We start from the raw sequence: 16,881 nt of genomic DNA, 5'->3' as shown, positions 1-16,881 counted from the left end.
GGTTTCCTTTTATCATAAAAATGTATTTACATCTGTATTGCTGTCTTTGCTATACTGTGATATTGTCACTGCAATATCAGGAGTTCAGTATGAATAAATATAAGCCTATTCTGTATCTGTACTATCACACCATTATGATGTGTGTGAGCAATATTTTCGGAGGGTGCTGTTTGCCACGGAGAAACATTATTTGCTGTCAGAAAATCAGAAAAAAGACTTTAGCAAAACAATAATTCCCACAGAAGACCACACCACCGGATTCTGAACAACCACTGAGCGCTTTCACCACATGAAAATAATAACATGTTGTATTGCACGTCGCAAATTGGCAATCTGATTTTTCATCCAGCCTGAATAGCCAAGCTAAAACTCTATTTTTCTAAATGCATCTTCAATATAGCACATACAATGAAGCTGTCATTTGTCAAATATTATATGGACCTTCAAGGACAAGCGGCAGCCGTGAATGTTTGTGTCTTAGCCTTCTCTCCTTTGATGTGGATGTGATTACACAGCTGAATCAATGGGACAGACAGAAAGCGAGAGCAAGTGGCTCATTCCCAGTCTGTGCAAATGTCATCCTCGACCGATTGTACCGTAGATGCACTCTTGATTAGATGAGAGGATCGATACAGTGGTCTTTTCCTGCAATGCAGGTTATCATTCAAACAATACAAATGAGAAAAAAAAAGAATGGTTCTTCTATTGGCAATTGGTGAGCTTTTGTGAGACTCAAAGCTCAGTTTGAAAGCATGCTTTTTCTGAGACAGATTAACCCTGCTGCTGCTGGGATCACACCTAATCTTAATTCCTTATACATATACCTGTATGAACAGATTTGTTCTTAAGTAGCTTACACAAGTGATTTAGGAGAACTTGCCGCATCCACCAATGTCTTTGTGTTTTGCCTTTATTTCTTCGGCATGAAAACAATTTAAGAGTTGTATGAGTCATGTGCAATTAGTCTGTAGTTATCCCAACCCCAGTTTTTCACTAATGGATTGTATATTTCATTACTTTGAAGGAATTCTCGGTTTGAAAGTCTTAAATTAATGACTTCATAATTATGTTAACATTATACTGTTTGATTCCGCAATTCAAATATACTCTTTATTATATTTTCATGTACTTAAAAAGGCTATTGATGCTTATTTCATAACACTACAATATCAATATGAACACATCAAACTGCAAAACGACTTCAATGACGCACTAATTGAAGGTTAATTTGCCTCTGTATATAGTAAGGTCAACTGAAAGTGTCATCTTTTGGATGGCTTAGCATGTCAGGCCCTTGGAAGAGAGTGATATATCGACAAAGAAAGATGAATGGTTATTGTCGTGGTTTAGATTATCAAAGGCTGTGCTTATGTGAAACTTGTTAGAGCGGAAACTCCGCAGACAGACACAACGATCCTGCCCTATTCCCTTAATTTCACTGCTGATGCTGCTAAAAATAATACACATTCGTTTATGGCTCTCCAAAAGCAGGACTTTAATCTCTGAACTTGTTAGGTTCTTCTTTTGATACTTCAATGTCATTTTCATGAATAAACGCTTCCTGATATATGGGGCAGGTCGCGTAGCCTTATATAGTATTATTGGGGCATTAATTATGCTAATACAAAATTCTCAATTACACATTATTTTTCCGAATTAGCAGCATCTATTTATATCCCCACTGACATGGTCACTGTGTTGTTGCCTTATTGTAGATGTCTCAGCAGACACAAATAATTAAATTAGCAGAATTCAAATTAGCAGAATTCACTGTTGCATGTTTGCAAATTCCTTTCAAAAGTCACCAGTTTGACAAAGAAGTAAATGGTACTCTTAACCAGTGCAAACTGTTATTTTAAGCCTGGAACTGGTAATCATTAACTGTGTGTTCAGACAGAACGTGAAGCTGATTTTGGCAGTGGCGTGAGATTGAATACAAAAACCATACAAAGCCTCATAGACGCAAATACAAAGCCACAGACGCAAATTTGTCTTGTGCAATTAGTACTAAAGACAAACTATATCTGACGCTGATGGGAATGTCATGAGTTTTGTAAGTATTTTCTCAAAAAGTATTGAACTATTTGACATTTTGACCTAAAGATACCACATGAAAAGTCAGCAGATCACCAAAATTATTAAGATATATCCTCGCAGAACCATGAATGTCTATAAGTGAATGCATATTTCTCTAAAGTTAGAGAACAAGCTGTGTATGATAGAGAGGTAGAGAAAAAAAAAACATTGTGTAGAATATGCCAGTTTCTTTCAAGCTGAATAAATAGAAATACATCCAGGGGAAAAACAGCAGAACGAATTATACAATAGGAGATCTAACAAACAGTTCAGATGCAAACTTATATTCTGTAATTTGGGATATTTAAATATTGAACTTTCTTCGTATTCCAGATATGCCATATATGCGGTGGCGATGGGGCAGTGGATAAGACACATCCCTTCGGTGTGAGAGACACGGGTTCAATCCCCCACTGTGACCCATCCACCAATGTCTCCCTGAGCAAGACACTTAACTCCTAGTTGCTCCAGAGGCATGCGACCTCTGACATGTATATAGAAATTGTAAGTCACTTTGGATAAAAGCGTCAGCTAAATGAGTAAATGTATTAAGCTTGTCCAGAGACGCCCTCATCCTGCTGTTATTATTATCATTTTTATCAGAGTACATGTATTTTTATTTGAAGACTTTCAGTCAGGATTTAGAGTGCATCATAGCACAGAAACAGCACTGGTGAAAATTTGTTACCTTCTAATTGCATCAGGCAAAGGTCTCTGTAGCTGCATTTGACACCATTGACCATCACATCCAATTACAGAGACTGAAACATTTAATTTGCATTAAGGGAACTGCTCTAAGCTGGTTTAAGTTAGATTTATCAGATCAATCTCAGTTTGTACATGTTAACAATGAATCCTCAATGAACGCCAAACTTCTGGTTTCACACCTGACAGTCTGCACCAAGGTCCGAACCAAAGTTCATGTTTTGATACATTCGGTTAGTTTTGGTTTGGTTTCTCACTGCAATTCTGCAACCGCACTAAAGGACTTTACATGACACACTTGTGTCCTGTCGTCATCATCTCTGTGGGCTGCGTCTCCCTATACTTGACATTGATTGGTTTATTAAACAGTTCAGCAGGTATCTTTGACAAGAATGAATGAATAAAAAATTTACATATGCATATTTGCTACTATATCTGCGATGGACTGGCGACCTGTCCAGGGTGTACCCCGCCTTTCGCCCAATGTCAGCTGGGATAGGCTCCAGCCACCCGTGACCCTGTACACAAGATAAGCGGTTGACGATGGATGGATGGATGGATGGATGGATGGATGGATATTTGCTACTATAACCAACTGTACTGAAGGCTCGTTCAAATTCGCAATTGTCCTCTTTGTGCAAACATTATAACGTCGCTGAAAGGAAAGGAGGAGAAGACAGCAAGCAATCCTTCTGCACCTTCGTTTCAGGAGAAACCAAAGATGTAAGCAGCAGTGTGCTTCTATAGTAGCTGTCTGAAAAGATGAGCTGTCATTGGAGATTTATTATTGTGTCCTTATTTCAATGCATTTCCCTGTGCAAGTCCGAACTATCCAAAAAATTCTTTCACACCAGAAACAAACCAAACCATGGTTCAGTTTAATCCAGACCAAGACTACCTCTTTCTACCAAATTTCTTCTCTTTGGTCCGGACTGTGGTACCTGCAATTTTGGTTCGGACCAAACTGAAAAGTCCGAAAGTCCGGACCAAACGAGGTAGGTGTGAAAGCCCACTTAGTCATAGTGTTTCGCAAGGTTCTGGGGGACTTGGAATCTCACAGAAATTTGGATGATCAAACGTGACTTCAGACATGAACAAGCATGGAGTCAGACTGTTGTCGTCAGGTAGTTGCACTTTTGTGTGCTACACTTTGCACAGAAAAACAAAGAAAGAGAATTAAATTGTGGATGAATCGATGAACCGAAGAAGACAAAATCAGCATGGATTATAAATTGTGGTGCTTCCCGGTCATAATAAGCATAATACCGCCTCTTTAAAAGGTCTTGTTGTACGGCTGAAGACAAGATAGCTGAAGGAGTTGCATGGTGTACTGCAGAAGAGTTGCACAACATGTTTTAAATTGTGATGGACTCAGTGAACCTGACACAGCTCTTGCAAACTGTAGTGCTGAAAGTTAAGAAAAAATACACAGACCCGACACAGCAGATGTCTCTATCTTCACTTAAACTTGACATTAATTCAACAACATTTCATTTTTCACACTACATGTTAGTCCTTCACTTAGTCACTTTTAGCAGATACATCCACTTATTCTGAGACTCTTTGGCGTGCAAGTGGAGAAATCAACATCAAGCAGTCAAAAACAACAAGCCCTTTGCCTTGTCTGAACTGGCACAGAATGAAGACAAAGTGACTTCATCATGCATTTTCTTTGAGAGCTACAAGTTCAGACTTAGTTCACTTCTTTCTTTCATTCCCTAAACATTTTTTAACTGTCACATTAGTTACTATGGTCGAGTGCAAGCTTACAGTTAGTCTCCCCCTTTCTGTACCTTTGCTATATGATACAAAGACATATTAGGCTACATTTATGTGTTAATATAAGTTGTCATAATTTCAGACACTAAAATAATACAATAACACAATCAAGCCATATTTACATTTACATTTTTGGCATCTGTACATTGCTACATGTCTAAGTGACTTACAATAAATTATCTCCCAGAATTGCAATATTCCTGTAACTCTCCCCCTTAAATAAAGCTTGCGATTATCATCAGTATAACTCATACAGGAAACAGCAGTATAACCTTATCTATCTGTAGATGGCCAGTTGAGCTCTGTTGCCAAAACCTTCCAAGCTCAGAAAAGATAGTCTTTTTTAACAAACCACAGCGAGTCGTGAAGGGGTGAATAGGACAGGACTACATCCCTAATTAGTATCCTTGTTGGTGTCATTCACCCCCTGTGAAACATGCAAAATATGTATCCAATTATATGTCAACATTCAAGAGATTAAAGCTTCCTGTAAGCTACAGAGAGACACTAATAATGTATCCCCAGCTGCAGACTCCGTTGTCTACACACTGCCCTTCAAGATACAACACACTGTGCATACAGACAGATGAAGGGACATTTGGACAAAAGACTTACTTCTGTTTGTTGTTTTCTCCTGGATTAAGCAACATCAATAAAACCAGAAAGTACCTTATGAGCCAATTATAACCAACCGTCACATCCACAGTGGTTCAGGTTCATCAAAGTAGGACCAGTGGAATAGTAGCGAGTCTTTACATCATTATAGTTACATTACATTTATTCATTTAGCTGGCGCTTTTATCCAAAGCGACTTACAATTGCTACATATGTCAGAGGTTGCGCACCGCTGGAGCAACTAGGGACACATTGGTGTCTCACAGTGGATTTGAACCAGGGTGTCTCACACCAAAGGCATGTGTCTCATCCACTGTTCCATCACCACCCCAGTTTTAAACATTAAGCATCAGACATACTTTGAAGATGCGTGATCCATTAAAGTGTTGTCAAAACTGGATGAGTCCTGTCTAAAATCTTCAACCTTTAATTATACTGCTTTTATCCGCCCAATTTGTGTTTATACTGGAATATTACACCAAAGTGCATATCTTTCCAACTCAGAGAGAAACCAAAAGGAACACGAGTCAAAAGGAAAAAAGACTGCAATGGGTTTGGGTCGCCAGTCGTTATGTGTTAACTACACAACAACGCATCAAAACGGCGACACATTTCTGACACATCGCCGACGTCTCCCAGATCTCTAGCATGCCAAATATCTGCCGGAGTCGGCCGACTCGACATCCACAATCAGCCAATGAGAGCAGGCTGCTGGCAGAGCAGGCAGCTACTTTTTCACCGCAAAACACTTTTTACTCACCTCCAGCTCTCTGTAGCTCAGACAATCCCTGCTACCTGCGTGTGCTAATCCATTCTTTCACCCATATTCTTTGTCTTTATAATTGCTATCTTTATAATAAACAACTGTTTCGTGTGTAGGTTCGCGTCATTTCCCGTTTCACATTTCAAGTGTGTGTTCTCGACAAAACGTGGTTTGGAGGTCAGCGTCGGGTGACAGAGTCTCTGTCAGCTCGTGTAGTGTGTGACCCCCTGTCACCGATCAGTCACATAGTGTGAACACAACGACTTCAAGACTCCCGTCACTAGACAGCGAGTTGTGTTGTGTGAACGGCACGGGCATCGGCCGATGCTGAAAGTCGTGTAGTCTGCACAAGGCCTTGGCCGGGTATATGTATATTTCTATTTCTAGAAGCCTAGGTTATTTCTTAATTCTACTTCTACTTCACCACTTGAATTGGCTCCCTTTCCCTTCAGTTCTCTTTTCTCCAAACTCGCACACTACTGCAAACACTGCAGCTTGCCCTGCCTCTTTCTGTCTCTCTCTTCCTGTATGCGTCTGTGCTGCTGATGTAGTGGTAGCATTATGTCCCCGAACAGACACAGAACTTGTCTTATGGATTTTTGCATCAGGAATTAATTTTTTCCGCAGCATGTAAGCCACATGTGGAGCAGGCTTGTTAATGATGCAGCCTATCAAAACAAAACCAACACGGTACCGAATAACATCCGCACTGGTGTAGGCCTGCAGTTAACGATGATGACTCAAAGCTTCTATAGATTATTTAAGCGATTCATCGATGCATTGTTTAAGAAGTACTTTGGCTTGGCAGTGGCGGCTAGCCTTCAATTCAACAATCAATCATGGTTTCAGTTAAATGCTAAAGTTGCTGTTACTGTTACCGTGTCTGTGGTCCGCTGGCAGAACACCGGGTGCTTTCTGATCAGGGGCCGTCGTGCTGTTGCCGAGGCGACATAAGTTGCGTTTTGCAGTGGACGCACTGTGACATTACAGAGTAGTTGTTTTCTTTTAGCTTGAAATAATCCCATACTTTGGACACTTTCTTCTTCGTCCCTCGCTATTTTCTTTCTCACACTCAACACTTTGCCATCATAAACACGTCGTATTCACACAGTGTAAATGTCCGTGTGCTATATAGTTATATGAAACAAAGCGTTGATGCATTTTAGTAATAGATTTAATGGATGAATTGTTTCAGCCCTACACTCCACTGTCGCTTTACCTGGTCCGTGCTTGTCAAATGCACGCGTCTTGTAACGTATTAGGTAGCATTTGTCTGTGTTTCTCTGCAAAATGCTAAAATGTAGGTTATCTGGGTAGCAGTCAGTCATATACTGTACCTGGGCGGCCCGCCCAAGTAAAGTCTATGTGTGGGAAACAATGTTATACTACAGGAGCTGAACATAGCTATCATGGCAACTGTAGTGTGTGGCCAGGAGTTTTTCCTTATCTCAGTCGAGGGTTTAAGGATAGAGGGTATCATATGCTGTATAGATTTGTGATATTGGGCTATATTAAAAAATGTACTTGAAATTATTTGTTTATTGATATTGTTGCTGATTGTGTTGATAGACAAATTGATTAATCCACTAATTATTTCACCATTATTTACATGAGGTGTACATCACATGGTGTTATGTTAGTCAGTGCAGACAAATGAGTAACATCACAAAATTTTTATCCATTTGGCCCAGTATATTACTATCAACCGATTGCCAGTTTGCTGTGCTATCTTCTCCTGCTAGTGAGCAAAAAAGATGGCACAGACATTTCTCGGATATGGGTTTTGGAAATGAGTCGGCTCTCAAACTGCCCTCAGTGCTGAGGCTACCCTACTTTCAAATGCGAAAGAAAAGGCTAACTTCACCATCTTGTCAAGTTAGTGGAGAAATGACCGATGAGACAGTATCGTCTCTCTAAATATAGAGGCACGGAAGTATCCTCTGCCAATTTCTACAGGCAACAGTGCAAAGGACGCACAGATTAACCTCTGGCTCATGCTCCTCCGAGTCCATTTGTCATCTCCCCTACTGTGTCAGCTTCAGGTGGACAGGCATTTGCTCACACAGGAGACATATCTTCACCACACTGCAATGAAGTCAGCCTTTTATCTGGGAATAGGATAACAATGATTCAAAGGTGTGACGCAGATCCAATTTCCCTGGAGCAAAGTCTTTTGGTTGAGCATCTATGTTGTACATTATGATAAATCACATGTGGTATTACAGTCTAGTGTTTACTGTATATTGTTCAGGAAATTGCTTGTAGTTCACTGACTAACTCAGCAGACATTGTCTCTCCTTCATTTATTGTCTTTCATTACACCCACAATTCCCAGAAAACAGAGTCAACCAGCGCCCTAAACTAGCATTTCTGCTGCATGTTTTACAACGAGGTGTCCTTTACACAGAAGATACAGTAAGAGGAAAAGACAGCGACAACAAACACATGATAACTAGACAACCTGTGTACGAACTGGAGGGATCACCATGAGCGGAAGTCAACCCTTTGTCTCTGGGAAGTACAGAAACCCACAGTGATGCTGTGATGGGAGCAAGCTGGTAATGTCAATCCTAGGCCCCATACACCAATGGGATTTCAAGCAAGTCTGTTTTTCCATTTCAAAAAAATGTCACTTATTGTGATGATCAAGAAGCTCAAGAAACGCCGGACAAAGACTGGAAAGCCACTTTGAGGGCTGTTGGTAATGGGCACAAAAAATAGCTTTCTTACAGCAGAGCACTGACTCACACAACGCATTTTCACGTTCGAACATTATTATTTAATCCATTCAGCCTACTGTAAGAACCACAAAAAAGAAGGCTTCTTTACAATTCATCTGACAAACTCAGGCTTGCTGCAACTATTTTGTGTATAAAGAAAATGAGTGTCTGCCAAATCAAGAGCTTAAATGCAGAGCTGTTTTTAAGGCTGTTGGAACAAGTCCAAGTCACATCTCGGGTCTATAGGGGGCAAGTCCAAGTCAAGTCTCGAGTATCTAGAGGGTAAGTCCAAGGCATGTCTTAGGTCTTTAGCGAACAAGTCCAAGTAAAGTCTCAGGTCTTTAAGAGGTGGGTCCAGGTCATAGCTCAAGTCTTTAGAAATGAAGTCCAAGTAACATCTCGGGTCTATAGGGGGCAAGTTCGAGGCAAGTCTCAAATCTTTAGGACTTGTAAGTCAAAAAACATTTTTCCAGTCAGTACGTTGTGTAGAAATTACAATAACACTAGCTTTACTATTGAAAAAATAAAAATAACTGCAAATCAAGCCTAACTTGCAGCTCAACATACATAAACAGTACAGCAGTTGCTGAAGCTAAGTTTGTCTAATGCATTTAAGTTCAGGTGACTCGCTGAGTTTTAGAGTACACCTAATGAACAAATCAACAGAGCTAGTTTAGCTCACAATAAATTTTAAGACAGCCTGGTCGCTCATATTTGTATATTAGCATTTGCAGTTTTATTAATGAATTAATTATTTATACTGTTACAGTGTAGAGTGCTGTCCATTATCTAACCTAATTTAGAGTTTTACTACAACTGCAAGTGTGTACTAGTCATCTCCATTATGATATTAAATCATTCATGACGTTATGTGTTTGGCTCAACACATATCAAGCATGGAAAGCATGTGTGTAAGCATGTGTGTGTGTGTGTGTGTATACAAAAAGAGAACAAACAGAAAATAGTGAATTGCATCCCTTTATGAAATATTCAAGAGACATTTCATGAAGCTCGATTCATTAATTGTCTGTGTTATAACACAGGTCTTGACCCCAAAAAAGAGCTGCTGCTTTTCCTGCAGTGAAATTGCTTCACGGTGAGAGTCATGTTGAGACTAAACTCTTTTCTCATTAAATAAAATTAAAGGCCTGCAAACTGTGCAGAAAACATTAGGTAACACCTGATTGACAAGGCAGAGAAGTGTCTTCACTTTCTAGTTATAGGTGTATTCATCTAATGAACTGAAATGCTTTTTAGTGACAGTTAAGCTAGTACTTAAAATCTACTCTATATCACAAATACTAATTCAGATGGCACATGCTACACAGTTCCTCTCTATCTATGGCCTGAGGCTCCCTAATAAAAGCACCACTTCAAACAGCAAGTGAGCATTTAATTAAATTTCTCCACAAATTAATGAGACACACTGTTTATACCTCCATGACACAATTAGTGAAGTCACCAAGACTGTGCACCAGTGATACTGATGAGGCTCATGGAATACCTTATTGTTCTACCTCTCAAGAGCACGTAAATGACATGCAAATAGTAACAGCTAATGTCCCTCTGTGAAGAAAACCTTGCTGAAGGCCATTGTAATGTAAGTAGTCTAAACTGCTTCTCTGTATTTACCCATGGTTTGTATCTTAATATCTTTGATGGATTCAATGCATAATTGCCAAATTTTAATGCATTTTTGAAATACTGCTTTGAAGCTTTTGTCTTGGAAAATTTAAACACTCAGCATAATTGTCCTTTTGTGCTTTGAGGTTAAAATGCTAAACGTGTGTTGTTTACAAATGTTAACCATCAATAAATGTCAGCTGATGGCTTGCAGGAAACTGGAGCCTCTGACATGCAAAACGTGTTAAATGCTTTCTTAAGGAAAGGGTACAAGAATGTTCAGCCCTGTAATGAATAAATCTCAAGTTTAAATTTGAATACATTCAGATAAAATACAATAAATATGATGCTTGCTCTTACACCACAATAGCATTATACTGCAACACCATGTAATATTTTACTAGAGTATGTCTATCTGCAAAACCACATTTTCTTTCTGTTTTATCTACAGATAAGAACACTAAACTAAGATGGTACAGACAGTGGACAGAACAACAACAAACAGCTATCATGTTGTTGCTATTCTGGTCATGAGTTTGAGGAAGTTGACCAGTGGGCATACCTATCAAAAAATGTGTGTCGTTCTTTAAGCTACAGTAGATCAGTAAAAGTCTGCCCTCTTTCTAAATGACTTTTAATACGGTTGTAACTTGTTGTAACTTAACTTGTTTGGTATATACGGCAAGTTGGGCAATATAATTTTTAAAACTCCCAAATATCAATATAAGTATTGCACATAGCTTCTCTTACAAATAAAGTGTTTTATTTATAAGCAATAAAATGCATCCTTGGTGCACTCTGGGGCTTTGCTGCTACAGCCTTACTTGGCCAGTAGCTAATTATAGCTAATATTAGCTGATGTTAGCTTAATTTAGATAGATATTGCTATGTAACTGACATTACTAAGTAGCGCTGACCCCAAACAGTCAAAGATTTGATGCTTCCATGGTCGGAGCCTGATTCGACTGTCAATCTGATATCTCTTTGCAGTGAAACGAGGATCATGACACTTTGGCGATAAGGGGGAGCTCAACAGTTTTCTCCCAATAAGTTAATATACAGCCTGTTACAATATACATTTCAGCGTTTATTGCTGTAAATAAACATGTGAAAAGAAAAAAAAGGTTTTAATAAATGTTTTTAAAGTGTGTGAATAAATCCAAAATTGTAACCCTAACCCTTAGGCGAAGAGGAACAAAGTATCTAGGTGAAGAGACGGAGCCCCAGCTTCACCAGTGTTGTGCCGACTTGTCCACACCTCATACCCACTTCGGATCATTAATCACTAATTGCTGAAGAACACAAAGAATATTATGTTGTTTTGAAACAGACCCGTGAGGAACCGCGACGTGCTTGTAGTTGTCGGCCGCACGGCATACACACAAAACTCTGCACAAGACCGGTGAATGACAGGCGAGCAGAGAGAAAACGGTCAACCACAAGCCTCAGTTTAGCTGGAAACGTACATTGTAAGTTACACTGGCTAATAAATAGAGACTGCAGCTCTGCAGCTTCTTAAGATTAAAGTGGAGCTACTGTGTGTAGCGCCCCCCCGCTCGCAATCGCCGCCGCACAAACACACATGACTCAACTCTAGACAAGACGTGACAATTCTGATTGGACTATGTAAATCTTTAGTCGGGGACAGGCCTATTACTAAGACAGTTCACTGACTTACCTGTACTACTGTTATACCACGCTGTAGTATTTACCATATTCCTGTAATTGCCAGTTGTGGCCACAGGGGCCACTGTTGCATATGCTTGCCTTTAACAGAAAGACAGCAGTTTGAATATTTCATTGGCTAGTAAACGTTCCTAATAGTTAGTATGTTTGCCTTCTAACATTCAAGTGTCTTCAAGATGGTTGTCTTTACAAAGATTACAGAACCCTCTACTTTCACTTGACAGTACCTCCACAATAACTTAAAAACTTTGGTAAATCTGGTGCTAACCCTAATCACACACCCTCTAACATGCTTTCACGCAATATGTACTGTTCAGAGATCACATGCTGACATACACACTGGCATATTTGTTTGGCTGTGACTTGAGCCTGAAGCAAAATGTACAGAAATTAGTGGTTATCAGCTGAGGAATATCTTCAAAATTAGATCAAACCTTTTCCTTAGTAAAAGAGAAAATTATACATGCTTTTATATCCTCCAGCCATGATTATTTCAATGCCTTGTTTACTTGTCTGAACGGTTGAGCTATGGAACCGCTCCAAATTGTTCAAAATGCAGCAGCAAAACTACTGACCAGAACAAAGTGTTTCTCACACCATAACCCAACTGGCTCAATTCTCTTTTAGATGTCATTTCAAAGAGTATGTCACTTAACTTCTAACCCCTTATTTTCCTCACTTTGGTAAGTAGTTTGTGCTTCTTGCTTGAAAAGCGCTCTATAAATAAACTGCTGTTGTTATGATCACACATTTGACCTTGCAATGCCCAAGGTTCAATCTGTGGCACTTATGTTGTGATATTCTGATTAATAGCATACTAGATATTATTCTAGGAGTAGCGGTTGGTTTCTGGACCTCTGGAATTGCCTCTCTTTCAAATCTGCTGTTGTCTGCAGTGTGCACTATACCTGATGGGTAAACACAACAGGATACATATACAAATGCACAGAGAGTGGGAAGAAAAAGGTGCTGCTGAGGGCGACCACAATGTAACCACACATGAAAGGCAATCCAAACTTTGTTAGCAAATAATGCTTAATATAAAGATAGGAAAAGACTTTGGCACTGTGACAACAAAATGTCACGTCAGTCTATCCATCAGAAGGTTTTCACATATTACAAGTTCTGCCCATAAACTGTAAACATTACTTCCATTCAAGGAAGTGATGCATAAGAACCGGCTGTATGTCACTGAAAGATAAGAGAAGGCAGACATTTGGCATTAAAGGCATACAGTGAATGTTGGAGTTCATCACCAATCCTCTCAGCTGCCTTCAGCCACTATCTGACCTACCACACATGCAATGACCTTTCTGGACTTTCTTCTTAACTGCACAGTTTTCATTTGTGAAGTCAGGCCAGCTCAGTGTTTGCTCACAGGAATGAAGGAGTTGAAGATGAGTATTACAGCTCCCCCTCCACTTTGGACCAGACATGTATCTACTCAGACCTTCCTCGGAGTGTCAGAGTATCTGACATCAAATCCCAAGGGTCTCATTATCTCCTGCAAGGCTGTTGTTGCGACATGACAGGACAGGAGGAGGTGCCAGGCGGTTCAGGTGTGGGTCTTGGCCGGTATAGGAACTGCTGTCGGTGTGGACTTTGGCCCTGCCTGACGCCACATCGACCCCCTCACTACTGAAGACCTAACAAAGCCTTCAACACAACAAACTCAGTAGTGCATCAGCTGTGATGTTGACACGCAGCGAGATTTCAGTCAAAGCACTGGTTAGAATATGGGTTGTGTATTATTACTGTGTGGGATATTAAACAAAATAACACTCCTTGAACAAAACTGCAAGATACAAAAGCCGATTTGTTTTTATTTTTACGAGTCAGTCAGTTTACCGAGTCACTTTGAGGCGCAGATATTCTGTTTAAAAATGAGTTTACACTTGTGAAAGACAAATATCACAGCAAAACTGAATGTAATAGGAATGCTACAGCGATAATATCACGTACCACAAGGTAAGACACTACATGCAAGGCCCAACCAAGAAAAAGAAAAACTGAAGCCGGACATATAGTAGTGTGAATATGTACAAACCTCGCACTCAGCTGCACTTTACGCGCGGGTTTCAGGACAAAAACAGCCCCGTTGCGCTGTCGTACAACAGCTCAGGCAAAGTGTGAAGAGTTAAAATAACAATCTGCACATACACACATGCCTTTTTTCAATCCTCTTACCTTCTCTTCGGCAAGACCCTAAACGGGCGACACAGGAGAGCGAAACGGCGCACAAAACCCACCACTTGTTGGATGGAGCCATGCTGCTGAACGGGGCGCTGATCCGGGCTGACTGTAAAGTTCAGAGGAAAACTTCATCAGGTTGAAGGGCTGAAGTTGCGAGTGTGTGGGTGCGTACTTCCGCTTGATAACGCCGTGCCAGTCAGGCACTATGAAATTGGAATTCCCAGCAATTTCCTGGTGGGCCACTTCAATGTGAAGACTAAAATAGCCTATATCCCTTGACTCATAACGTTTCAGAGGAATTAAATGAAAAGCAAATCATTTTATTTTTTTATTATTTAGATTGTGTATCATAGGGGAGATCTGGCATGGTTGTAACAACACCAATTCCACCAAATAGAGATAAGATAGGAGATAGGTAATCATTCCAGTATTTACCTACCTCCTCCCCGATCAGGCAAGGTGGTTATCAAGTCTGGAAAGAGGTGCATTCAGAATATATAGAGAAAAAAATGATTTTGAGGTAAGAAAGTAAAGTTTTTGACCAAGACTATTTATTGTTTAGTATCTATACTATTGTAGATAAAATTGTTTGATTTATATTAGATTGAAATATTGATTGAAAAAGTCCCGGTACGCCAAAGAGTAAAATATAGAAGTGCTGGGATATGTACCGGTGAATACCGCCCACTCCAAGCACTGACTGTGACTCTGAATAAGAATATACACACATTGACACACACACACACACACACATACACACCTCTTTTTAGTTAGACCTAAGGATGTACAGAGATGTTCTTTAATTAATTACATTTTAGTAGTATTTATTAAGTATACTTTTAAGTAAGTTTATTCTATAGATAAATTTACATACACAAAGTCTGTTAAAGCAAGAGAGAAACATTTGTTTTTTATATATAACTACCTGTTTTGGAAGCATGTCATGTAGTGTGGCATCTGTTTTTGCTTCTTTTGTCTTATTGTTACAACCTAACCTGGTATTGCGAACAAGGCAACACATTGCATTTGACATCAACTCACGAGGTCTGATATTCTTGTAGAGGACTGAATTGGTGCCATTTGTAGTGAACAAATGTGGGTTCTTTGTATAAAAATTTGAGAACTCTAGCTTAAAAAATTCAGTGAGTTATAGTTTTTGAAACAAAAATTGTTACAACCATACCCAGTCTCCCCTATTAATATTATATTACCCGTATTCATTTATCGTTTTTGCCATTTTAGGAGTGGCGCGTGAATGCTAACGGGATTGTAGCCAACCTGTACCAGTGCATCTCAGCTGAAAACTCGATCCTGCTGTTTAGCACAAACACACGAGCTCTTTCTCTCACCCTCACTCTCTGTTGGGATCAGATGAACTGTGGCAAATCCAGCCCCAGGTTGCATCTTTTCAACCCCTCAACAACACTTTAATCCGCAGCAATTCATTTGATGAGATGAGACATTTTCATCTGAAGCCCATTACCCAAACTCAGCTGTCTGTTTCATTCAGGAAATTCGTACCCGAGTTATGGCCTTTGGAGAGGGTTTTTGGGAGCTTTCAGCTGGTCCAGGCCACTACCGGTGACATATGCTGTAATTGAGCTTCAGGCAGGCACATATCTGCTGAATTTATAGTCTGCCAGTCCCTTTGTACCCCATACTTTCATAACTTCAATGAATTCACTGTGTTAAATACTGCACTGAATTTATGTACAATAAACACTATGAAAAAATTCCAAAGTCCAAAGATTTGATACACAGTTGGGGGTCAAGATGGGCGCCGTCTGCTGTACAGATTGTAAAGCCCTCTGAGACACATTTTCTGAATTTCAACTTGACTAGTCTTAAGATAAAAGCAAAAGCAATGGCATTTGTTAAAGCCCCAGCAAACTGGGCTACTTCACATGTGAGAGACTCCACGTGAAATTAAGATGTAACAATTGTAACAACATTCAAACCTTAATATATAAATATCTTTAAAACAGAAAGATTAACTACACACAGACACTGTACCAACTCACTGCTACATATCGTAACCAGGACCAGTCGCAAGGTAACTCCAAGAAATTGTGTAGAACATAACTCCTGAAAAATGGCGAACTGTTGTTTTTACACTAAGCTTTTTGTATGGATTAAACTAACGAGACATGTTATTTAGTTCAAGCTTTAAATGTGCCGGTAAGCAGACTTTGCTACCTTTGGACACAGCCAGCCTACAAGTACTCATGGTCTTGAGAAAGGGTTTTGGCTTTTAGATACTAGATAGATGTTAATTAAACAGATCAACTGAATTCCTGTAGTGGTTTTAGTGTACTGGATTCTTTATAACCTCAAACTGCTGTCAGGGAAGTGAAAGATATTCAAAGAAAGTTAAAGATATTGCTGTTTGACATCATTCCAAAACTGATGGCCACGATCAAACTTTTTGTGCTGTCCCCAGATGGTGCCACACTTGCCTCTCTTTCTGGACAACACCGAGACAAGGGGCCCTGGTCCAACTCCCCAGAACAGCTGGGAAAATCTGTGCAGGGAAAGTTAATATTTGTTTCCTCTTCCCGAACTGACGCTGAGGTGCCATCAAATCAGCCCCCTAAACCCCAACTGCTCTCATGGAGCTCATAAACAGCCAGCAGCAGAAGACAGTGGTCACACTGGTCAGCTCCCAAGAGTGACTGTGTGGAACTTTATTAGTGTGATGCACAATAGGAAAAGAGCACAGAT

The 16,881-nt window shown here is 39.8% G+C and overlaps 1 protein-coding gene across 1 annotated transcript in view; it reads right to left on the bottom strand.

The window, feature by feature from the left end:
- The window catches only part of tfpia (tissue factor pathway inhibitor a), a 47,865-nt gene extending 33,546 nt beyond the window's left edge, over window positions 1-14,319 (bottom strand). The window contains exon 1 of the mRNA XM_046053872.1: window positions 14,155-14,319. Coding sequence (XP_045909828.1) covers window positions 14,155-14,236 — 82 coding nt within the window. The 5' untranslated portion in view covers window positions 14,237-14,319. The remainder of the gene's footprint in view (window positions 1-14,154) is intronic.
- Between the last annotated feature and the right edge of the window lie 2,562 nt (window positions 14,320-16,881).

This window comes from Micropterus dolomieu, linkage group LG07 (genome assembly GCF_021292245.1).
Source record: "Micropterus dolomieu isolate WLL.071019.BEF.003 ecotype Adirondacks linkage group LG07, ASM2129224v1, whole genome shotgun sequence".
NCBI classification, from domain to species: Eukaryota; Metazoa; Chordata; class Actinopteri; order Centrarchiformes; family Centrarchidae; genus Micropterus; species Micropterus dolomieu.
This window is presented reverse-complemented; position numbering and strand designations above follow the sequence as displayed.